Raw genomic sequence first — 25,701 nt, 5'->3', positions numbered from 1 at the left:
TATATCTTGATAGAATAACACAAAATAAGAGACATAACATTTTTTATACGTGTCAATTGTAGGATCTCTAAGAAGCTAACTTAATAATTATCGTACAAAATATGTGAGAGATATGTGAGAAAATGTTTTAAACAAAGATTTTATAGTATTTACAATCATTCTACATTTACGCTTTTCAAAATTATATTTCTTGAACTACCTTTCCTTTCTTTCCTCCTCTCCTTCCCATTAATATCTGATTTAATTAGTAAATTAGTTACTTGATAACAGTTTAGTACTACAAAGTTATATGTTCCTCTTTCCTAAAATATTTTCCATAATATTTTTACAGTGTTCCTAGAATTGCGATCCAAAAGCTTTCGTATAATTTCTCGATGACCGACCGGCACACTTGATCATTTCTAATAACATGAATATACTGAATACTTTGGTTAATTTATGCATCCAATACAATCTGAAATACATTAATAATCGATTTATTTTTTCCTGCGCAACGTTTACCTTGCAAGCGCGAAAATGTAAATAAGAATATGAAATTGGAAGACTTACTTCGATAAACGATTTCGGGCATTATTTAACGTATCTGGATTGTCTTTCAAAATATATTTTCTAATTCCTAACATGTATTGATGTAAGTACGTATCCCAATCTAAACTTTTGATATCTACGTTGAAATCGTCACAATCACCCGACGCTCTTACAAATTTCACTAACTTCGTCATGTTATCAGCACAGAATTTCCATTCGTTCATCGCGAAGAACTCTCCAGTTTTAGCGGCGTGCTCGAAACGTTTCGCGATTTTCATCATTCTGAAAAAAAAAGAAAAAAGTAAGAGAAAAGAGAAAAAAATCGTCACTCAAAATTAATTTATTATTATAATTTATTATTATAAATATCATTTAGAATTTATTATTATATTAGAACTTATTATTATAATTTAGAATTTATTATAATTTTTATTATAATAAATTTATTATTAGAATTTATTATAATTTATTATAATTTAGAATTTATTATTATAAATATAATTGGTTAGAACAAGAGAAAGAAAGCACTTACATAGGTTTATAACCTTGGACCCTTAATATAAGATCTACGATGAATGCAGGTAAGAAGTGCAACATAGCTACCATGATAGTGTGAATGAATTTGTTTGTTCTAAACGTAAAGTCTGGATACCACATGACGTATTTCGATGGAGATTCTATAGCGTGCTTCCTCGTAAGATGTCCGAATTCATGCCATCTGCAAAATCACACATTTTTTTTTGATAGTGTCTCTCACTATATCCTTAAATATCATATAAACATCATACTTTTATTTATTGCTTCATTACGTTATATTATACTATATTATACTATATACCAGTTTTTCATATACGCACGTGATTGGATGCAATGAGCTGCTGGTACAATTATAAATCCTTATCGTATCGGAACGTTGCGTAGCGTTATACCAAGACGCGCATATTAATGTATCGACAACAAAATCGACAGGTACAACGTCTACTACTAAATTTGCGTTGCATATGATGCTCCTAATAGTACCTCTACCTATCTCTGTCATTATACCTAATCAAATAATAGAATATAGTATATATGTACACAGAAAAAAAGGACAATCTTCTGTTTTGAAAATATATTTAGTTTTAATATGGAAATCTATTGAAATGAGATTATATTGCGTTAATTAAAGAAAAATATAATTGCTTGAATAATTGCTTACTTGAATGAAGCCATTTTATATAATTCAATCAAGAAAAATATATTCTTATGCAAAAATAAACAAATTAACATTAAAGGACCGCGCCGCGCGACAATACGAGCAAATTAATAAGATAGAAATAAAAATAAATAAAACAATTAATTATAAGTTCGTTTAATTAAAAGATGTTTAAATCATACAGTTGTTATCATACAGAAGAAGACTAAGTTAAGTCGAAACGTTTGCGATCTTTTAATTAAACGAACTTATAATTAATTGTTTTATTTATTTTTATTTCTATCTTATTAATTTGCTCGTATTGTCGCGCGCGGCCCTTTAATGTTAATCTGTTTATTTTTGCATTGCAATACACGAGCCTTTTAATTGTTATTATATTTATTATTTTTATATTCTTATGATTTAAGATTTAATTTTCTTGAATGGAAAAGAAACAATGCTGGATAATAACATTTTTAAATCGAAGATTATAATTTTCTTAAAGTGAAATTAAATAATTATATATTCTTGAGGTGACAATTACAATATTAAAATAAAACTATAATATTGTTAAAATTTAAAATTATTAAATTCTTCTAAGAAGATTATAGATTGTTGCGTATATACGAAACAATAAACGCGTTAGTTTAAGTATATAAGTTTTGATTTGACACTTGTTTTTTTCTGTATACACGTCTATATAATTAATAGAAGAAAATTAATTTATTAGAAATGTTCGGTTCATTTTATACAATTTAAACTTTTAATATTTTTATTCTTCATTATATAATAATTCGTTTTTAATAAAATTCTTCAAGCTAATGTCACGAACATGTTATATGAGCGATTAATTATATACAGGATGACCCATTTTAATTTCCCCAGTCAAATATTTCGGAAAATAATGAAAAATCGAAAAAATGTTTCAGACAAAAGTTGTATGGTTTCTAGGGGGACATCAGATGGCACCATTGGTTTGACCTTGAAGAGTTATTTGAAGGTCACATGAAGGTCACCTTCAATTTCTTAAATGGAACCTACATTTTCTCATTACATATTCTTGTAGCTTATCTCGAGAGCTTTCCAAAACACTATATTAAAATATTTTTTTATTGAGTACTTTTCGAGTTATGAGGCTTGAAATCATTTCTTAATTTAACATAAACCGTAATAAATCTAGTAAAATATTTCATTTTTCGATTATCTTGCCTTAATACTTTTATGTACAAAATAATGAGAGAAATCAATTCGTGAAGAAATAAGAAACTTTTGTATCAAACGTTTTTCTGAAAGTGCCTCTGTCAATCCTAAAATTGATCTTTATTATTTCATCACAGTTATTTTCAAGGTCAATTTTAAAACTGACAGAGGCACTTTCAGAAAAAACGTTTAATACAAAAGTTTCTTATTTTTTCATGTACAATTCGAATCTGTAACAGAAAGTACCATATTCCCCTAAAAAAATTCAACTTTCAATCCGGATGGCGTATTTCGGATGGGAATCAAAAGTTCAAAATATCATCATTTGATATATCGTATCCGATTTACTTAAAAATTGTTCGCGATTTTTGAGAAAAGCCATTTATTTTCATTTTAAAAGGGATGGTCTAGGACACCCTGTATATTACAATTAATCTCCTCTAATTTATTCTCAATTATTTTTCTGATTCTTTTTTATATATAAATAGAATTTATTATACAAGAGAAAAAACATACATGGATATGATTTATTATTTATATTTGATTTTACGTATATGTGTGAACTTTTTTCCCGAGTAGGTTTCCTGTCAAAATTTCAATCAATTTTCAATCACTTTTTCAATATAGATTATACCTGTAATACCGTAAACATTATCTACCCATCCTGGAAATGGTTCTTGATACGCTGCGCCAACTATACTCGGTCGTACGATCGCGATTGGTAAATCGCTTCCCTTGGACAGCACAATCTGCTCTGCCAAACCTTTGGTCAACGTATAAGTATTTGGATGATTACCGATTAATTTCTTCTCTATTATTCCTATCGTTTCGTCATCCAAATTTTCGCACATATCGATTACTGTGTATGGCTTTATCTCCGTGCTGTAATATTGGCAATGTGTATCGTTATAAGGATATTTTTCTACAGCATATGCTTTATTAAATATATATTTATTATCGCGCTTCGAAAAACGAATTTAATTTTGCAGAGTCTGGTTCGTATCATGTATAAAAAAATAAAATAGAAAAATATACAATATAAATGTATAAAAATGAATAACCTAATAAATACTGTTTGTGTTGTAATAATATAATTTTGGAATAATTTAATAATTTAATAAAATTTAATAATGTAATAATATAATAAAATTATTATGAAAGTAGCAGGTATTAAATAACTCTAAAAATTAATCTATTAATTTAGGCAAAGATTACTGCTACGGCAAATGTGTAATATGCAAATCAAAATTTAAGAAAATAAACTTAAATTTTGGTCATTAAAAATCATGTCTATAATATAATAACATGTACAATTTCGTGCTCGCATACGTACGTTTCGTCCTATTCCAGGATCTTCTCAATGCTGATAGCGAAGATTACAAAAACAAATTACATATAGAAAAAGATCAAATCGGTCGCTCGCAATAGAATACAACAATTCAATACATAACATTTTCGTTTCGAAAATGAATGAATTGCTGAATGATACGGATATTATATTGTCATAAATAAGGATCCCACATCAAAAATATGTAGAGAGCTCAATGATATTCTGAAACGGTGGCAACGAAATAATTACATCTCAGCTCTAACGAAACGTTCGCTTTACACCAGTGACGGTATGCTACCTAGAGCATATGGTTTACCGAAGATCCATAAACCTGGCTTCCTTTTAAGAATCATAGTGTCGTCCATAAATAGTCCTCTTCATAAGTTTGCGACTTTCCTACATAATTGCCTTCATGAAAACCTTCCTCTTTCTAATAGTCATATTGCCAACAGTTATGAGCTTGTCGATAAAATTAATTATTTCCACGTCGATGACCATCTTAAATTAGCTTCTTTAGATGTTGTTTCATTGTTCTCAAATGTGCCTACAGACTTGATTGTTGACAGTGTGACAAAGCGTTGGCATTTTTTGGAGAACAAAATCAAGATTCCGCTCTTAGAATTCTCTATTGGCCTTAAGCTGGTACTGAATTCTACTTTTTTCAAATTCAACGGGAAGATTTATAAGCAAATTTTTGGGACTCCCATGGGTTCCCCCCTCTCCCCCGTTTGTACAGATTTAGTCTTACAGAATCTTGAGGAAAAAGCCATGTCGCAATTACCCTTCCATCTTCCTTTTTACTTTAGATATGTAGACGACATTGCCTTGATTGCTCCCTCTTCCTCCTTTGATTTCATCATGACAGTTTTTAGCTCCTTCCATCAGAGACTTAAGTTTACTATTGAAATTCCTGGGACTGACCGTCTCAATTTTTTTAGACGTCACCATCATCATTGATGACAATCACATTGAGTTTGATTGGTATATGAAGCCTACTTTCTCTGGGAGATTTTTGAATTTTTTCTCGCAGCACCCTCAAGCGCATAAAAAAGGCGTCATAATTGGCCTTACGGACAAAATTTTTAAACTGTCGAACCCACGTTTTCATGAAAAAAATTTTAAGCTGGTAATTGATTTGCTCCTTGATAACGGTTATCAATTTCATTTTTTCTACCATCACCAACAGAATTAAATCTCTTATCCATAACAACCTTGCCCCTCCACTTCCTCCTACCTCTGACACCTCTAAATCGTTTTTCGTCATTCCTTATATTAAGGGTGTCTCCGAGCACTTTAAAGATGTTGCGACGAATTTAAAAAAGTCTCTCGCCTACTCTGTTCCCAATAAATTGAATCGCTTAATTAAAGCACATAAAGACCAACTTCCAAGGGAAAATCTCTCCAATGTGGTCTATAAGGTCCCTTGTGACTGCACGGCATCCTACGTTGGACAGACCGGAAGACAATTGAAGACTCGTATCAAAGAACATCGCTCTAACATTAATGGTTCTTCCGAACAGTTATCAGTAGTTTCCCTCCACAGACTTGAGGGACATGAGTTTGATTGGAATGAGGTGATTATACTAGATCGGGAACCGTCCTTTGTGAGAAGGTCAGTTTCTGAAATGATTCACATCATAAGACAAGACAGCTTGAATGTGCAGAAAGACACCGAAAAATTTGATAAGATTTATATCCCGATTATTAAATCACTATAATCGGAGCTGCCTCCCTGATTATGCTATTTTTGTTTTCCTTTATATCTATTTATCCGCTCCTGTATTTCTTTTGCCTGTCCCCCTCCTTCCTCCCTGCCTTCGGTATGCCGTACATTTCGATACCTCGCAATTTCAGTACGCAGCGAGATCCCGCATGATATACACGCTATTTCTACGTCTCAAAATTATAATTGATTTGAAGTGCTACTATTAACATTAACATTGCTAATTGACTGCGTTCGAACACCTGTATGTATTTTATTTGAGCTTCTCTTAATATTCTCTATTAATCTTGTCTTTATATGCTTTTTGTTACACTGGGATATTCATTTCCTTCATTTGCTTATTTTTTAATGTTCAAATAATTGCTTATTCTCAATGTTCCAATAATTGCGCATCATTAATATTTAAAAAGCTCTGATTAACTAAGTTTCAATTTGGCTTTACTTATTACATATTTCTCTTTGTACATAATTTTTGACTTTTCTCTGATAGACTATTCTCTTATGAAGTATGTTATATTTTGGCATTTCATTTTATGTTTTTTAAAAAATTCTTTTTCTGGATGATTTTTTGTTCTTATTTGCTTTGGCTACTACATGTTTGCATGTGGATGTGTTGCTCTGCTCATCTTAATTTTTCAGATTCTGTGCTATCATTTGAAAAAATTTGACGGATTTTATACGCCGTGCAAGGCTTAATTGGTATGCAGTATCTCTGTCCTATGCTTGTTTGCCACTGCTTTTTGCACCGCTTTTCACACAGTCGCGATCCCTGTGTTTCTTGGAAGGTGAGTAGCATATTCAGCGTGCATGCGTGTAGATAGCCGCACCGTCTCTATTTTCGAATTTCTAATTTCACATTTATTCATTATATTCATTTGACTCTCAACATTATTGTTTAAAATGTAACGACTTAAAAATTCTTTTTTTGCGTTCGATGTCGTCATCTTTTTGTACTCTGACCGTTATTATGTATTGAATTGTTGTATTCTATTGCGAGCGACCGATTTGATCTTTTTCTATATGTAATTTGTTTTTGTAATCTTCGCTATCAGCATTAAGAAGGTCCTGAAATAAAACGAAACGTACGTATGCGAGCACGAAATTGTACATGTTATTATATTATAGACATGATTTTTAATGACCAAAGTTTAAGTTTATTTTCTTAAATTTTGATTTGCATATTACACCTTTGCCGTAGCAGTAATCTTTGCCTAAATTAATAGATTAATTTTTAGAGTAATAATATAAAAATATAATGTAATAATATAAAAATAAAAATAATAATAATAATAATATAATGTAATATTAAAATAATAATATAATGTAATAATATAAAAATAAAAATTTAATAATGCAATAATATAAATTTGGAATAATTTAATAATTTAATAATTTAATAAATAATTTAATAATAGTTAATAAATAGTTTTATTAAAATTCTTATTTGTACTTTTTTTTAACTATAATTGAAAGCTTACATATATATCGATTCCTCAATTTCTTGTCGATCGGCGTTACTGTAGGCCGTGCTAACGTGAATGACGCTAATAAGGTTCGTCATGTGTCTACACAAGTCTAGCATATGTTCAGTGCCTCTTGTGTTTAGATTAACGGCCACTTTCAACGGCTCATTAAAACGCACGGTGGCTGCACTATGAAAAACAATGTTAACTCGCTGTATTAACATATCCTTGTCTTCGGGCTGAAGTCCCAGTTCCGGCATGCTCACGTCGCCCTTAACGGGGAAGATCTTATTTAAGGCGCCAGGAAATTCCGATCGTATTCTATCGAAAACCTGCGACAGAGGAGAGAACCGTTGTTTCGCAAAAAATGCGCATCTTTCAACTTATAAATCTGCAGTTTGTAACAATAAAAAATAATAAAAAATAAAAATTATAAAATAAAAAATATCTGCTGATAGACTGTTTGAAGGTTTAATTTTTTTAGAATTTTAAAATTTTTTACGTGTGTTTTTTCCCCTATGACATACATTTAAATGGTAGTCTAATTCTATCAACTTTCACTTTCGGTATATTTCTTACTTTATATGTATTGTTATTTTACATGTACTGAAAAATATTTGTGGCGCGATTTTTTTATCGACTTTTCTCGATACGTATCAACAGACATAGCTTCATTAGATAATAATTAGGGGAAATAGTCGTGAGAATGGTAACAATCGCGATCTTTCGTTTTGATGACCGTATTTGACACTTCCTTCAAGTATAAGCATGCTACAGATAAAATATTTGAATCACCCCCTCTATAGACGAAGTTATACAGTCAAAATCAATATTAGCATTAATTTTTAATATGTGCGCATACTATTACGTCTATAAGGAATATCAACCTGCGAATACAGCAAAATTAATTTATGAAAAAATTAAAGAAAGGAGGTAAAATGAAGCTTTGTAAGATTTCTGTAAATTCGATAATGTAGGATTATTCGAAAGAGAGAATATATCTCTATTTTTCAAAAGAGCTTAATTTTGGCATCTTTCAAAAATAATAGACTGTCTGAGACTTTAATTTTTTTAGAATTTTAAAATTTTCAATCTATGTGTGTTTTTTTTTTCATAATGTATATTTAAACGACAGTCTAATTCTGTTAACTTTCTTAATTTCGATGTATCCTTTGTTACTATTTTTATTAGTTTTTTATTCAGCTTAATGAAACTGGGGCACTTCGATATTTTCTTTTCGAATGATCTTGCGATATGATAAGCGATATAATAAGCGATATAATATATCTATACAAACAGGATTTTCCAGTAGTTCCCTGAAGCGTTCTTCGATGGACTGACTTCTTTTTGGACGGATTAAAACGAAAATTGTAGCCACACGAGGACACGAGCGCAGCAGCTTCTCCAGGAGGGCTTTCCCTAAGAAACCAGTGGCACCCGTTACAAAGATCACCGTTTCGGCGAAGAATGTGTCGATTGAACTTCCTCTCGAGTGAGTCTCATCGTGTGCGTGTCCTGAATTGGTTTGTGCGTTCGTTGTTTCCATTTTGATATGTGTTTCAAATTTTACGCAGTACCTATGAAAAAAAATATATTAACATTAGAAAATAAATCGATCAAGTCATATATAAAGATGTAAAAAAGTTGTTTTCTTAATAGGAAGAAACGTTGAAAAAAAATAAATTTAGTTTTTTCCATTATTCTTTTTAAATGTAACATTATTTTTCTTTCTATTTTTTTATTAATATAAAGAAAAACTTTAACATGCTTATATGTTTTTATCTTTTTTCCGAAAGTAATTTTAATTGGATTAATGAGACTTTTGTGACAAATTATAATTAAAAAAAAGAAAGAAGAATCATTGGAGCCTAGGATGGAATAAATGTAATAATTAAAATTTTATAAACGTGTTAAAAAGTAATTGAACAAATGTTTCGATTCTTTGTGTATCCTTTACAAAAGAATGTCAAATTAAATTAAAAAAAGAAAAAAAACTTAAATAAATCATTGATCGATATAAATAAAATAAAGGTTATATAATTGATAGCACATAAACATAATTAGAATAAAAATAGATTTTAAATAGATATTAAATAGATTTTAAAAATAGATTTTAAATAGATATTAAATAAAATTTATTTTTATAAATTAACCGCTCATTGAAATGCATATAAAATGCATGGATAATATACTTCATATAGGAAGCATTACAATGTTGACAATAGATTACGTTGACTTATAGACAACGTTACAATAATTTATTCTTAATAGAGACATAATTAAATCTCCTTGAGGTATAATTATTCTATTTAACTAGATTTGTATACAATTTAGTTGAGTTTTAAATAAATCTTATTTCGGAATCCTTCTCAGGAGTTTCGAGTCACTTTTCGCCTCTTCCTTCGTTCCATTAGACTTTAAGTGTTATAGTCGCGCTGACTAGTAACTAGTCCAGATTCGCACTCTTTATTAATTGACTTTTAATTAACGACTCCCGGTTTTTAATACCTCGTTTTTAGGAGAATTTTGGTCACAGAAGATTTTCGTGGCGGTCAAGTACGAGAAAACTACCAGGTTACACACGCTGCGTCACAATCAGCGGCGGCACAATTTGTATCCACACTATTTTCGCGCATTAAGGCATAAGTTCTCATTCATGTACGCGCGACGTTTCACTATTTTTAATTGGTTCGGTTACCTTCAGTTATCCATGATAAAGAAAACCGGTTAGATTAGCTTCTATCTCCTCCTCTTTTGAGAAGGATCTATTTCCAGTAAGAAACATTTGATCAACATTCTAAAATGTTGATTTTATATAAATTTTCGAAACATTATGATATAATGTTTTATAAATATTTTTAAAATATTCTAATAAACATATTAATAACGTTTAAAAAATATTTTAATTTATGTTTTATAAATATTTTAAAATTGTTATTTAATAACATCCCTCTTAAAATATTAATAAAATATTTTAGAAACATTAGTCAAAATGTTTTTTATATGTTATTAATATGTTTATTATAAATAAAAATATAACATCTAGTTACAAGTTCGCGTTGTTATTAAACGTCGTATTATTTATTTCATACATATCTTTAGACTATTTTTTTTCATAATATATCTTAATTTCTTTCTCGAGAAGGCCTTGATGACACTTAATACGTTATTGAGAAGGACATTCCGTGGGATATGCGTATACGCTCTATTGCGTATGCGTGATTTATTCTTTTGACTTTGGAACACTTGTGTCGGCTGTCAGCGTGCCACCTGTTCTTACACGATCTTACATAATAAGTAAGTTAATGTTTTTGCGACTTATAGTGCTGCACGAAAGAAGAGGAAAGTGTTTCTTCCAGTGTGTTATAATATCTTGTAAGTTATTTTTAGAGATATGTCTAAATATTCGTTCTCAGATTTTTCAATGAAAGTTCTAAAAGTAATTCTTAAATTAATGTTAGAATTAATATTATTGTGATATTAATATTAAATTATGTAGATGTTGATACTAATGTTATTTTATTATTGATTTAATTTTATGAGAAACATTATCAGTATGTTAAAACAACAGCGTACACGAGCGTACACTCATAAAATTAAATCAATAATAAAATAACATTAGTATCAACATCTACATAACTTAATATTAATATCACAATAATATTAATTCTAACATTAATTTAAGAACTACTTTTAGAACTTTCACTGAAAAATCTGAGAACGAATATTTAGACATATCTCTAAAAATAACTTACAAGATATTATAACACACTGGAAGAAACACTTTCCTCTTATTTCGTGCAGCACTATAACTCGCAAAAACATTGTAACTTACTTATTATGCGAGATCGTGCAAGAACATGTCGCACGCTGACAACCGGCACGAATGTTCCGAAGTCAAAGAACAAAAGAATAAATCACGCATACGCAATAGAGTGTATACGCATATGCCACCGAATGTTGTTTCTCAGTAACATATTAGATGTCGTCATGCCTATCATGAGAAAGAAATTAAGATATATTATAAAAAAAAAATAGTCTAAAAATATGTATGAAATAAATAATACGACGTTTAATAACAACGCGAACGAACTTTTAACTGGATGTTATATTTTTATTTATAATAAACATATTAATAACATATAAAAAACATTTTGACTAATGTTTCTAAAATATTTTATTAATATTTTAAGAGGGATGTTGTTAAATAACATTTTTAAAATATTTATAAAACATAAATTAAAATATTTTTTAAATGTTATTAATATGTTTATTAGAATATTTTAAAAATATTTATAAAACATTATATCATAATGTTTCGAAAATTTATATAAAATCAACATTTTAGAATGTTGATCAAATGTTTCTTGCTTACTGGGTACTTATTATCACACATAATATTTTCCTATTGACTTTTTTTTATAAAAGTTTATATATTGTTTAAAAAAGAGAATATAACATATACAAAAACAAATTTTATATATTTTTATCTAAATTTTTATCTAACATTTTTATCTCAATTTTTCCACCCTTGGACAATATGTACGTTTTTTTTATTAAAAATAATTGTAATAAAATAATATTTAAATATATTAGAATTTTTTTTAATAGAATTGTATTTTGTTATTATTATTTTGTATTAATGTACATCTGACGTACATCTTATTGTTCAACGGAAACCGTGAGAAGATGGTAGTCTCTTATGTTAAAAAGGAAATGTAAAAAATTTAATAAATGAATAATAATAAAAATAAAATAAAAATAAAATAATAAATAAAAATAAAAAATAAAATTATAATAAAATAATAAAATATAATCAATTTTCTAATTGATAAAAGGTCAAAATATTATTTACATATTTCCTTACACACATACACACACACACATAATATATACAGGGTAATTCGAAATAACCATATTGTCCATGAAATAACACATTTTTGAGTCAATTCTAACACGATTTTTCCTTTGGCGAAATTTCGACTGACGCTGAGTTTTTGAATTATTAAAGGAAGTAATTAACTTATGACGGATACAAGAGGCAGGCAAGAGTGGCGCGATCATGATTCTTATTCTTTCTCTCTCTCTCTCGCATTTGCTTACTTACTTGACATTATTATTATTCTTACTTAAATTATTATTTACTTTTTATTATTATATATTTTAACTTTAATTATTATTATTTTTTTATATTGTACCGTTTTTTTTAGAGAGAAGGGAAAATGCATTTTATGCATACTCACCGGGCGAACCGGTGAGTTATGTGATACTGGAATACCAAGTCAAACTACTAACTCCGTACTCCCTACTAAAAACCATCTCTTTCGCGAATTTTCTCTAACACTGTTTATTTGACATCCCGAAATCTGTTTTCATACAACATCAAAGAATAGTTATTATTACTTTGTTCGATGTATTGCTGTAATTTCTTGAGAAATGAATTTTCCGATAGTTCATACTTTCATTCAATTGAACGTAGATATCACGTTCTAAAAGACAGAGATAAACTGTATTCTTTTATAAACTTCAACATACATTCATTCATTCATTCGATAAGATGAAAAATTTAATTTCAATGACTCTATCACTAATCACTATCAATCACTGTCAAATAATCACTGTTGGCAATTAAAAATCATTCGATTAAAGAAAGACACGCGCATATGCGTTATTATACGACGCGACAATGCGACGATATTTAACCGGCGACTGCAAACAGTTTTTGGTTAATATCGAACAATTCTAACTACGTTTATATAACCTTTTAACGTAATTTAACTAATTGCGAGCAAACATCTAATGTCTCCGGATCAACGTATCGGACAAAAAAAGTCATCCATTTATTATTAGTAAGATCACACAGTAAAAAATTTTGTGTTAAATTTAACATATTTCACATGTCCCAATTTATCCACTCTAATTTTAATTGTTAATTTAACAAAAGGCAAGTATGTAAATAAATAACACAAGTAATATGTTTAAAAATTAACACAAAAGTGTAGCACTTAAACTTTATCTGAAAATAAAGTTTATGTTCTTTCAACGAACGTTTTTATGAACAGATCTTCGGCACTCCTATGGATTCCCCACTATCACCTATTTTAGCAGATATGGTGATGGACGATCTGGAGACGCAATGTTTAAATTCACTTAATTTTGCGGCGCCTATTTATTATAGATATGTAGATGACGTTTTCGCAATCTTGCCACGTACAAAAGTCGACGAGATTCTAACGATTTTCAATAATTACCATGAACGTTTACGTTTCACACACGAGATTGAAATGAGATTGATTCGTCGATCAACTTTCTTAATGTAAAAGTCATTAGGTCAGGCAATAAACTTATCACTAATTGGTTTAGGAAACCTACATGGTCTGGTAGATATATTAACTTTTATTCGAATCACCCGCTTAAGTATAAAATTAATACGATTTACAATTTAGTCGACCATGCTATTTTATTATCTGACGATTGCTTTAAGCAAGAAAATATCAAACTAGTTTATAACACTTTAATTAACACTTAAATTAATAATTGTTTTCCTAAACACATCATATATAGACACATTCGAAAGAGAATCAATTTTCTAAATAACAATAACTGTGACCGTAATGACAATACTAACGACAATCTTACTCGTGTAGATAAGGCTCAAATTATTACAATACCATACGTAGAGAATACGAGCCATGATCTGCACCGCCTTTTGCGAAATAACGGTTTTAGCGTTGTTTACACAATAACAAAAAAACTAAATAATTTAATTAGACGCGGTAAAGATAGATTACATAATAACGACAAGACAAGCGTTGTATATAAATTAAATTGCAAAGATTGCAACATATCATACATAGGTCAAACAAAAAGACATCTACGTACACGAGTGAAGGAACATTGTAATAATATAAAATTACATGATTCTAATCACTCCATAATTACCAAACACAGATTGGATTCTGGACACGATTTTGATTGGTTGAAACCCGACATCTTACATAGCGAAACATATGTTCGGAAAAGAGAGATTGCTGAGATGTTTTTTATTAACAGATCTGATAATCTCATCAACTTACAGACACAGATAATCTAAATAATATTTATGACAAAATAATAAAGGTCACTTAGTTGTGTTTCTCCCTCGAGATTTGTTTACTTTTTCGAAGAAGTCTCACATGGACGCATCTGTCTCTCTCGTTTTTTGAATTTAATTATACAGGGTGTCCGTCGATTTTCGACCTAAATGAAATAAATAAGTAGATTGGCTCGAATTAAGAAGGAATGACCTGTATTGTTTTGGGATTGTCGCAATAATTAACGAAATATTAAATAAAAAAGATCGGCCAATCTGCGTGAGTAAAAGAGCGCGGCGACGAGAGTCGTCCCACCGTAATCCGATACTACGAGCGCGGCGAAGCGGTGGGCGGGTCGCTCTCCGAGACATGATGGTGGTTTGCGATATATCGCAATACCGCGCCGAAAAATGAGTGTATGTTTCTGTACGCGTATGTGTTTATATTTTTAAAATATATAATTAAAGTCAGTCTTTGCGAATGTAATATTGTATATTAAAAAATTCCGGTTATTCATATATTGTACTATGTAAAAGTTTAATTTACGTATACCATATGTGAAATAATGTACGCCTAATATAAATGGTCTGAGAGTGCTCGATATAATTTCAAACCTTTATATTTTATATTACAAAGCTCAAAGCAAGAAAGAATTCAATCACAATCATAATAGTTTCATTAAGACAAGATATATAGGGATATATCATAATAGTTTCATTAAGACAAGATATATAGGGATTAGTATAGAAATTAAGTTTTGATTTTTTTTGACACATCAATCAATCATTTTGTATCTGTGTATATGGTTCAATATAATACGCATATTATTCGTTTACGATGTTGCGATAATATGATAATTATTGAAAAGAAATCGACATATACAGGGTGCCCCATTTTATTTTTGTCAAATATCTCGATATTACTTAGAGTTAGAAAAAAATGTTTCAAACAAAAAGTTGTGAAAGTTACCCTCAATTTTATAAATTGGAACCCCCTATTTTTTATTACTTATTCTTATAGCTTATCTCGAGAAGTTTTCAAAACACTATAATAAAGTATTTCTTCATTGAGTACTTTTCAAGTTATGAGGTTTGAAATAATTTCTTAATTTTACATAAATCATAATATATCTTGTAAAATATTCATTTCTCGATTATCTTACCTTAATACTTTTATGTACAAAATAATAAGAGGAATCAATAGATGTAAAGAAAAAACATAATTGTTTTCAAGAAAAATTATGTAATTTGCAATTAACAATTACATATTTCTTTTTAATAACAACTATGTTTTTTCTTTACACCAATTGATTCCTTTCATTATTTTGTAAAAGTATTAAAGTATGATAATCGAAAAATGAATATTTCACAAGATATTTTACAGTTTATGTAAAATTAAGAAATGAATTTCATGAATGAAGAAGAAATTTCAAGTTTCATATCTCAAAAAGTACTCAATAAAAATTAACTTAATTATAGTGTTTTGGAAAGCTTTCGAGATAAGCTATAAGAATATGTAATGACAGAGTAGGTTCCATTTAAAAAATTGAAGGTGACATTTACATAATCTTCGAACGACTTTTTGTGGTCAAATCAATGACATCATCTCTGGCCCCCTTCAAGCCATACAACTTTTGTCTGAAACATTTTTTTCTAACTCTAAGTAAAATCGAGATATTTGACTGACAAAAATAAAATGGGACACCCTGTATATAATATAAGGAAATGTTTGCAAATTTTTATCTTTGATCTTTGAATTCTCTGTATATGTATATCTTGATAGAATAACACAAAATAAGAGACATAACATTTTTTGTACGTGTCAATTGTAGGATCTTTAAGAAGCTAACTTAATAATTATCGTACAAAATATGTGAGAGATATGTGAGAAAATGTTTTAAATAAAGATTTTATAGTATTTACAATCGTTCTACATTTACGCTTTTCAAAATTATATTTTTTGAACTACCTTTCCTTTCTTTCCTCCTCTCCTTCCCATTAATATCTGATTTAATTAGTAAATTAGTTACTTGATAACAGTTTAGTACTACAAAGTTATATGTTCCTCTTTCCTAAAATATTTTCCATATTTTTACAGTGTTCCTAGAATTGCGATCCAAAAACTTCCGTATAATTTCTCGATTACCGACCGGCACACTTGATCATTCCTAATAACATGAATATACTGAATACTTTGGTTAATTTATGCATCCAATACAATCTGCAATACATTAATAATCGATTTATTTTTTCCTGCGCAACGTTTACCTTGCAAGCGCGAAAATGTAAATAAGAATATGAAATTGGAAGACTTACTTCGATAAACGATTTCGGGCATTATTTAACGTATCTGGATTGTCTTTCAAAATATATTTTCTAATTCCTAACATGTATTGATGTAAGTACGTATCCCAATCTAAACTTTTGATATCTACGTTGAAATCGTCACAATCACCCGACGCTCTTACAAATTTTACTAACTTCGTCATGTTATCAGCACAAAATTGCCATTCGTTCATCGTGAAGAACTCTACAGTTTTAGCGGCGCGCTCGAAACGTTTGGTGATTTTCATCATTCTGAAAAAAAAAAGAAAAAAGTAAGAAAAAAGAGAAAAAAATCGTCACTCAAAATTAATTTATTATTATAATTTATTATTATAAATATCATTTAGAATTTATTATTATTATATTAGAATTTATTATTATAATTTAGAATTTATTATAATTTTTATTATAATAAATTTATTATTAGAATTTATTATAATTTATTATAATTAAGAATTTATTATTATAAATATAATTGGTTAGAACAAGAGAAAGAAAGCACTTACATAGGTTTATAACCTTGGACCCTTAATATAAGATCTACGATAAATGCAGGTAAGAAGTGCAACATAGATACCATGATAGTGTGAATGAATTTGTTTGTTCTAAACGTAAAGTCTGGATACCACATGACGTATTTCGATGGAGATTCTATAGCGTGCTTCCTCGTAAGATGTCCGAATTCACGCCATCTGCAAAATCACACATTTTTTTTTTATAGTGTCTCTCACTATGTCCTTAAATATCATATAAACATCATACTTTTATTTATTGCTTCATTACGTTATATTATACTATATTATACTATATACCAGTTTTTCATATACGCACGTGATTGGATGCAATGAGCTGCTGATACAATTATAAATCTTTATCGTATCGGAACGTTGCGTAGCGTTATACCAAGACGCGCATATTAATGTATCGACAACAAAATCGACAGGTACAACGTCTACTATTAAATTTGCGTTGCATATGATGCTCCTATTGGTACCTCTACCTATCTCTGTCATTATACCTAATCAAATAATAGAATATAGTATATGTGTACACAGAAAAAAAGGACATTCTTGTTTTGAAAATATAATTTAGTTTTAATATGGAAATCTTGAAATGAGATTATATTGCGTTAATTAAAGAAAAATATAATTGCTTGAATAATTGCTTACTTGAATGAAGCCATTTTATATAGTTCAATCAAGAAAAATATATTCTTATGCAAAAATAGACAAATTAACATTAAAGGACCGCGCCGCGCGACTATACGAGCAAATTAATAAGATAGAAATAAAAATAAATAAAACAATTAATTATAAGTTCGCTTAATTAAAAGATGTTTAAATATCATGCAGAAGAAGACTAAGTTAAGTCGAAACGTTTGCGATCTTTTAATTAAACGAACTTATAATTAATTGTTTTATTTATTTTTATTTCTGTCTTATTAATTTGCTCGTATTGTCGCGCGCGGCCCTTTAATTTTAATCTGTTTATTTTTGTATTGCAGTACACGAGCCTTTTAATTGTTATTATATCTATTATTTTTATATTCTTATGATTTAAGATTTAATTTTCTTGAATGGAAAAGAAACAATGCTGGATAATAACATTTTTAAATCGAATATTATAATTTTCTTAAAGTGAAATTAAATAATTATATATTCTTGAGGTGACAATTACAATATTAAAATAAAACTATAATATTGTTAAAATTTAAAATTATTAAATTCTTCTAAGAAGATTATAGATTGTTGCGTATATACGAGACAATAAACGCGTTAGTTTAAGTATATAAGTTTTGATTTGACACTTGTTTTTTTCTGTATACACGTCTATATAATTAATAGAAGAAAATTAATTTATTAGAAATGTTCGCTTCATTTTATACAATTTAAACTTAATATTTTTATTCTTCATTATATAATAATTCGTTTTTAATAAAATTTTTCAAGCTAATGTCGAACATGTTATATGAGCGATTAATTATATACAGGGTGACCCATTTTAATTTCCCCAGCCAAATATTTCGGAAAATAATGAAAAATCGAAAAAATGTTTCAGACAAAAGTTGTATGGTTTCTAGGGGGACATAAGATGGCACTATTGGTTTGACCTTGAAGAGTTATTTGAAGGTCACATGAAGGTCACCTTCAATTTCTTAAATGGAACTTACATTTTCTCATTACATATTCTTGTAGCTTATCTCGAGAGCTTTCCAAAACACTATAATAAAATATTTTTTTATTGAATACTTTTCGAGTTATGAGGCTTGAAATCATTTCTTAATTTAACATAAACCGTAATATATCAAGTAAAATATTCATTTTTCGATTATCTTGCCTTAATACTTTTATGTACAAAATAATGAGAGAAATCAATTGGTGTAAAAAAAACACATAGTTGTTTCAAAGAAAAAATATGTAATTGTTAATTGCAAATTACATATTTTTTCTTAAAAATAACTATGTGTTTTCTTTATACCAATTGATTCCTCTCATTATTTTGTACATAAAAGTATTAAGGTAAGATAATCAAAAAATGAATATTTTACAAGATATTTTATGGTTTATGCAAAATTCAGAAATAATTTCAAGCCTCATAATTCGGAAAGTACTTAATGAAAACTAACTTAATTATAGTGTTTTGGAAAGCTCTCGAGATAAGCTACAAGAATATATAATGAGAAAATGTAGGTTCCATTTAAGAAATTGAGTGACCTTCATGTGACCTTCAAATAACTCTTCAAGGTCAAACCAATGGTGCCATCTTATGTCCCCCTAGAAACCATACAACTTTTGTCTGAAACATTTTTTCGATTTTTCATTATTTTCCGAAATATTTGGCAGGGGAAATTAAAATGGGTCACCCTGTATATCGTGCTTATTCTTTTCCATATTTTTAATAACTTTTTATATAAAACAATAGGCTTAAAAATTATATAAAATAAAATGAGCAATTTAGGCTTATAAATATAATATTTTATAATATTATATAAAATAAATTATATATAAATATAATAAAATATCCAACTAAAGAAACGAGAAAAAATTATTCTTATATATAATCAAACATAAATATACAGAGTGTTTCAGACCATCCGTACACCCCTTTTAGAATGAAAATAAGTGACTTTTCGCCATCGCGAACAATTTTTAAGTACATCGGGTACGGTCTATCAAATGGTGATATTTTCAACTTTTGATTCTGACCGGAAATATGCCATCCGGATCGGAAGTTGAATTTTTTTGAGGATACATGGTACTTCTTATTACAGATTCGAATTATATGTGAAGAAATAAGAAACTTTTGTATCAAACGTTTTTCTGAAAGTGCCTCTGTCAATCCTAAAATTGATCTTTATTATTTCATCACAGTTATTTTCAAGATCAATTTTAAAACTGACAGAGGCACTTTCAGAAAAAACGTTTAATACAAAAGTTTCTTATTTTTTCATGTACAATTCGAATCTGTAACAGAAAGTACCATATTCCCCTAAAAAAATTCAACTTTCAATCCGGATGGCGTATTTCGGATGGGAATCAAAAGTTCAAAATATCATCATTTCATATATCGTATCCGATTTACTTAAAAATTGTTCGCGATTTTTGAGAAAAGCCATTTATTTTCATTTTAAAAGGGGTGGTCTAGGACACCCTGTATATTAAAATTAATCTCCTCTAATTTATTCTCAATTATTTTTCTGATTCTTTTTTATATATAAATAGAATTTATTATACAAGAGAAAAAACATACATGGATATATTTTATATGATTTAATATTTATATTTGATTTTACGTATATGTGTGAACTTTTTTCCCGAGTAGGTTTCCTGTCAAAATTTCAATCAATTTTCAATCACTTTTTCAATATAGATTGTACCTGTAATACCGTAAACATTATCTATCCATCCTGGAAATGGTTCTTGATACGCTGCGCCAACTATACTCGGTCGTACGATCGCGATTGGTAAATCACTTCCCTTGGACAGCACAATCTGCTCTGCCAAACCTTTGGTCAACGTATAAGTATTTGGATGATTACCGATTAATCTCTTCTCTATTATTCCTATCGTTTCGTCATCCAAATTTTCGCACATATCGATTACTGTGTACGGCTTTATCTTCGTGCTGTAATATTGGCAATGTGTATCATTATAAGGATATTTTTCTACAGTATATGCTTTATTAAATATATATTTATTATCGCGCCTCGAAAAACGAATTTAATTTTGCAGAGTCTGGTTCGTATCATGTATAAAAAAATAAAATAGAAAAATATACAATATAAATATATAAAAATGAATAACCTAATAAATACTGTTTGTGTTATAATAATTTAATAATTTAATAAATAATTTAATAATAGTTAATAAATAGTTTTATTAAAATTCTTATTTGTAAAATTTAATAATGTAATAATATAAAAATATAATGTATAATATAAAAATAAAAATAATAATAATAATAACATAATGTAATAATAAAATAATAATATAATGTAATAATATAAAAATAAAAATTTAATAATGTAATAATATAAATTTGGAATAATTTAATAATTTAATAACTTAATAAATTTAATAATTTAATAAATAATTTAATAATAGTTAATAAATAGTTTTATTAAAATTCTTATTTCTGAAATATTTGTACTTTCTTTTAACTATAATTGAAAGCTTACGTATATATCGATTCCTCAATTTCTCGTCGATCGGCGTTACTGTAGGCCGTGAATGACGCTAATAAGGTTCGTCATGTGCCTACACAAGTCTAGCATACGTTCAGTGCCTCTTGTGTTTAGATTAACGGCCACTTTCAACGGCTCATTAAAACGCACGGTGGCTGCACTATGAAAAACAATGTTAACTCGCTGTATTAACATATCCTTGTCTTCGGGCTGAAGTCCCAGTTCCGGCATGCCCACGTCGCCCTTAACGGGGAAGATCTTATTTAAGGCGCCAGGAAATTCCGATCGTATTCTATCGAAAACCTGCGACAGAGGAGAGAACCGTTGTTTCGTTAAAAATGCGCATCTTTCAACTTATAAATCTGCAGTTTGTAACAATAAAAAATAATAAAAAATAAAAATTATAAAATAAAAAATATCTGCTGATAGACCGTTTGAAGGTTTAATTTTTTTAGAATTTTAAAATTTTTTACGCGTGTTTTTTTCCCTATGACATACATTTAAATGGTAGTCTAATTCTATCAACTTTCACTTTCGGTATATTTGTTACTTTATATGTATTGTTATTTTATATGTACTGAAAAATATTTGTGGCGCGATTTTTTTATCGACTTTTCTCGATACGTATCAACAGACATAGCTTCATTAGATAATAATTAGGGGAAATAGTCGTGAGAATGGTAACAATCGCGATCTTTCGTTTTGATGACCGTATTTGACACTTCCTTCAAGTATAAGCATGCTACAGATAAAATATTTGAATCACCCCCTCTATAGACGAAGTTATACAGTCAAAATCAATATTAGCATTAATTTTTAATATGTGCGCATACTATTACGTCTATAAGGAATATCAATCTGCGAATACAGCAAAATTAATTTATGAAAAAATTAAAGAAAGGAGAAAAAATTAAAGAAAGGAGGAATTAAAATGAAGCTTTGTAAGATTTCTGTAAATTCGATAATGTAGGATTATTCGAAAGAGAGAATATATCTCTATTTTTCAAAAGAGCTTAATTTTGGCATCTTTCAAAAATAATAGACTGTCTGAGACTTTAATTTTTTTAGAATTTTAAAATTTTCAATCTATGTGTGTTTTTTTTTTCATAATGTACATTTAAACGACAGTCTAATTCTGTCAACTTTCTTAATTCGATGTATCCTTTGTTACTATTTTTATTAGTTTTTTATTCAGCTTAATGAAACTGGGGCACTTCGATATTTTCTTTTCGAATGATCTTGCGATATGATAAGCGATATAATAAGCGATATAATATATCTATACAAACAGGATTTTCCAGTAGTTCTCTGAAGCGTTCTTCGATAGACTGACTTCTTTTTGGACGGATTAAAACGAAAATTGTAGCCACACGAGGACACGAGCGCAGCAGCTTCTCCAGGAGGGCTTTCCCTAAGAAACCAGTGGCATCCGTTACAAAGATCACCGTTTCGGCGAAGAATGTGTCGATTGAACTTCCTCTCGAGTGAGTCTCATCGTGTGCGTGTCCCGAATTGGTTTGTGCGTTTGTTGTTCCCATTTTGATATTTCAAATTTTACGCTGTACCTATGAAAAAAAATATATTAACATTAGAAAATAAATCGATCAAGTCATATATAAAGATGTAAAAAAGTTGTTTTCTTAATAGGATGAAACGTTGAAAAAAAATAAATTTAGTTTTTTCCATTATTTTTTTAAATGTAACATTATTTTTCTTCCTATTTTTTTATTAATATAAAGAAAAACTTTAATATGCTTATATGTTTTTATCTTTTTTCCGAAAGTAATTTTAATTGGATTAATGAGACTTTTGTGACAAATTATAATTAAAAAAAAGAAAGAAGAATGATTGGAGCCTAGGATGGAATAAATGTAATAATTAAAATTTTATAAACGTGTTAAAAAATACATAATGGAACAAATGTTTCGATTCTTTGTGTATCCTTTACAAAAGAATGTCAAATTAAATTAAAAAAAGAAAAAAAACTTAAATAAATCATTGATCGATATAAATAAAATAAAGGTTATATAATTGATAGCACATAAACATAATTAGAATAAAAATAGATTTTAAATAGATATTAAATAGATTTTAAAAATAGATTTTAATTAGATATTAAATAAAATTTATTTTTATAAATTAACTGTTTATTGAAATGCATATAAAATGCATGGATAATATACTTCATATAGGAAGCATTACAATGTTGACAATAGATTACGTTGACTTATAGACAACGTTACAATAATTTATTTTTAATAGAGGCATAATTAAATCTCCTTGAGGTATAATTATTCTATTTAACTAGATTTGTATACAATTTAGTTGAGTTTTAAATAAATCTTATTTCGGAATCCTTCTCAGGAGTTTCGAGTCACTTTTCGTCGCCTCTTCCTTCGTTCCATTAGACTTTAAGTGTTATAGTCGCGCTGACTAGTAACTAGTCCAGTTCGCACTCTTTATTTATTGATTTTTAATTAACGACTCGCGGTTTTTAATACCTCGTTTTTAGGAGAATTTTGGACACAGAAGATTTTCGTGGCGGTCAAGTACGAGAAAACTACCAGGTTACACACGCTGCGTTCAGCGGCGGCACAATTTGTATCCACACTATTTTCGCGCATTAAGGCATAAATTCTCATTCGTGTACGCTCGATGTTTGACTATTTTTGATTAATTTCGGTTACCTTCGGTTATCCTTGATAAAGAAAATTGGTTAGATTAGCTTCTATTTCCTCCTCTTTTGAGAAGGTCTATTTCCAGTAAGAATCATTTGATCAACATTCTAAAATGTTGATTTTATATAAATTTTCTAAACATTATGATATAATGTTTTATAAATATTTTAAAAATATTATAATAAACATATTAATAACATTTAAAAAATATTTTAATTTATGTTTTATAAATATTTTAAAAATGTTATTTAATAACATCCCTCTTAAAATATTAATAAAATATTTTAGAAACAATAGTCAAAATGTTTTTTATATGTTATTAATATGTTTATTATAAATAAAAATATAACATCTAGTTACAAGTTCGCGTTGTTATTAAACGTCGTATTATTTATTTCATACATATCTTTAGACTATTTTTTTTTCATAATATATCTTAATTTCTTTCTCGAGAAGGCCTTGACGACACTTAATACGTTATTGAGAAGGAATTCCGTGGGATATGCGTATACGCTCTATTGCGTATGCGTGATTTATTCTTTTGACTTTTGAACACTTGTGCCGGCTGCCAGCGTGCCACCTGTTCTTACACAATCTTGCATAATAAGTGTAAGCGCCTAAAAGTATAATATATATATATATATATATATATATATATATATATATATATAGTTTAAGGGATGTGTGCCTTACGCTATCCCTATGATAGCTCAGCACTATCTGTTGCGATAAGCGAAAAGACTTGATTTTGAAAATTGGAGCAGTTCAGTTAGAAAAGTATTGTCGAGGACTGCGCATACGTTTTGGCGAAGGAATGCCAGAGAACGTTCGCGAAGGTAGAATATCGAGTATTATTTGTACTGTGTTAAAGAGTATTCGTTCAAATAAATGTAAAGTTAGTGCAAAAATTGCCGGTGAACATTTATTTAAAAAAGATAAACCCTACAGTTAAGACTCTTTTTCTCTCAGAAGCGGGATTCACCTATGTTAAACGGTGCTAAGAAGTAACTCCAGACTAAGGTTTTTTCTTTGTGAATAGTTTGCGTGTAATAAACACATCAAATTGCCTTTACGGTACATATTAATTGGTCATATCGAGAAAATCGAAAAGAAAAGTAAAGTGAGCACGTGTCATCAGAGAAAGTTCTCGAACCGGAAGTGCGTCTTATAGAACATTTTAGATCTTGCTCCGAAATTGCTGACTCAGCCATCTTACCGGTAGGCGAAAATTTTGGAGAGCCATCTCTATTTCGAGAGTGATATTGATTCCATATCACCATCTTTTTCGGGTATTGACGTCTTGTCAAGTTCTGAAGATAACAAGGGATTACTATAATTATCGATACTTTCACTCGCGAAAACTTATTTATTGGTGCCATCTGTGAACGTTCAACATGAATCGAGAAAAATTGGAATCATTATCGATAAACGATTTGAGAGCTCTTGCAGCACGTTTAAAAATCGATACAAAAGGAAAACGTTCTAATATTTTTGAATCTATCATAAATTATTATGAACGAGAAG

The 25,701-nt window shown here is 28.8% G+C and overlaps 1 protein-coding gene, 1 long non-coding RNA gene and 1 pseudogene across 2 annotated transcripts; 1 reads left to right on the top strand and 2 right to left on the bottom strand.

Annotated features, from left to right (window-relative positions):
• Positions 1-16,482, bottom strand: LOC112637500 (putative fatty acyl-CoA reductase CG5065). Its single transcript, XM_025407380.1, has 8 exons — positions 16,460-16,482; positions 8,716-8,995; positions 7,434-7,750; positions 3,537-3,784; positions 1,386-1,572; positions 1,061-1,246; positions 550-810; positions 1-454 (listed from the first exon to the last, which is right to left on the bottom strand). Exons 2-8 carry the CDS (start codon positions 8,962-8,964, stop codon positions 337-339), a joined length of 1,566 nt encoding a protein of 521 aa, XP_025263165.1. The 5' UTR covers positions 8,965-8,995; positions 16,460-16,482; the 3' UTR covers positions 1-336.
• Positions 5,937-8,814, top strand: LOC112637502. Its single transcript, XR_003122583.1, has 3 exons — positions 5,937-6,199; positions 6,595-6,740; positions 8,718-8,814. It is a non-coding gene; the product is annotated as an uncharacterized LOC112637502 (long non-coding RNA).
• Positions 16,483-16,622: 140 nt separating the features above from the next.
• On the bottom strand, positions 16,623-23,073 carry LOC112637501 (annotated as a pseudogene).
• Between the last annotated feature and the right edge of the window lie 2,628 nt (positions 23,074-25,701).

Source organism: Camponotus floridanus, unplaced genomic scaffold (assembly GCF_003227725.1).
Source record: "Camponotus floridanus strain SB8 unplaced genomic scaffold, Cflo_v7.5 scaffold170, whole genome shotgun sequence".
NCBI lineage: Eukaryota > Metazoa > Arthropoda > Insecta > Hymenoptera > Formicidae > Camponotus > Camponotus floridanus.
Note: the sequence above shows the minus strand (reverse complement) of the source record. Positions and strands in the feature narration are given on the sequence as shown.

What these genes read in the sequence shown, in the direction of transcription:
- LOC112637500 (XM_025407380.1), bottom strand. Translation starts at nt 8,964, where the DNA reads ATGGAAACAACGAACGCACAAACCAATTCAGGACACGCACACGATGAG. An exon ending in TAATGTTTACGGTATTACAG is followed by an intron (nt 1,573 to 3,536) that starts GTATAATCTATA and finishes TTATTTGATTAG; the next exon opens with GTATAATGACAGAGATAGGT. An exon ending in GCCCGAAATCGTTTATCGAA is followed by an intron (nt 455 to 549) that starts GTAAGTCTTCCA and finishes AATGTATTTCAG; the next exon opens with ATTGTATTGGATGCATAAAT.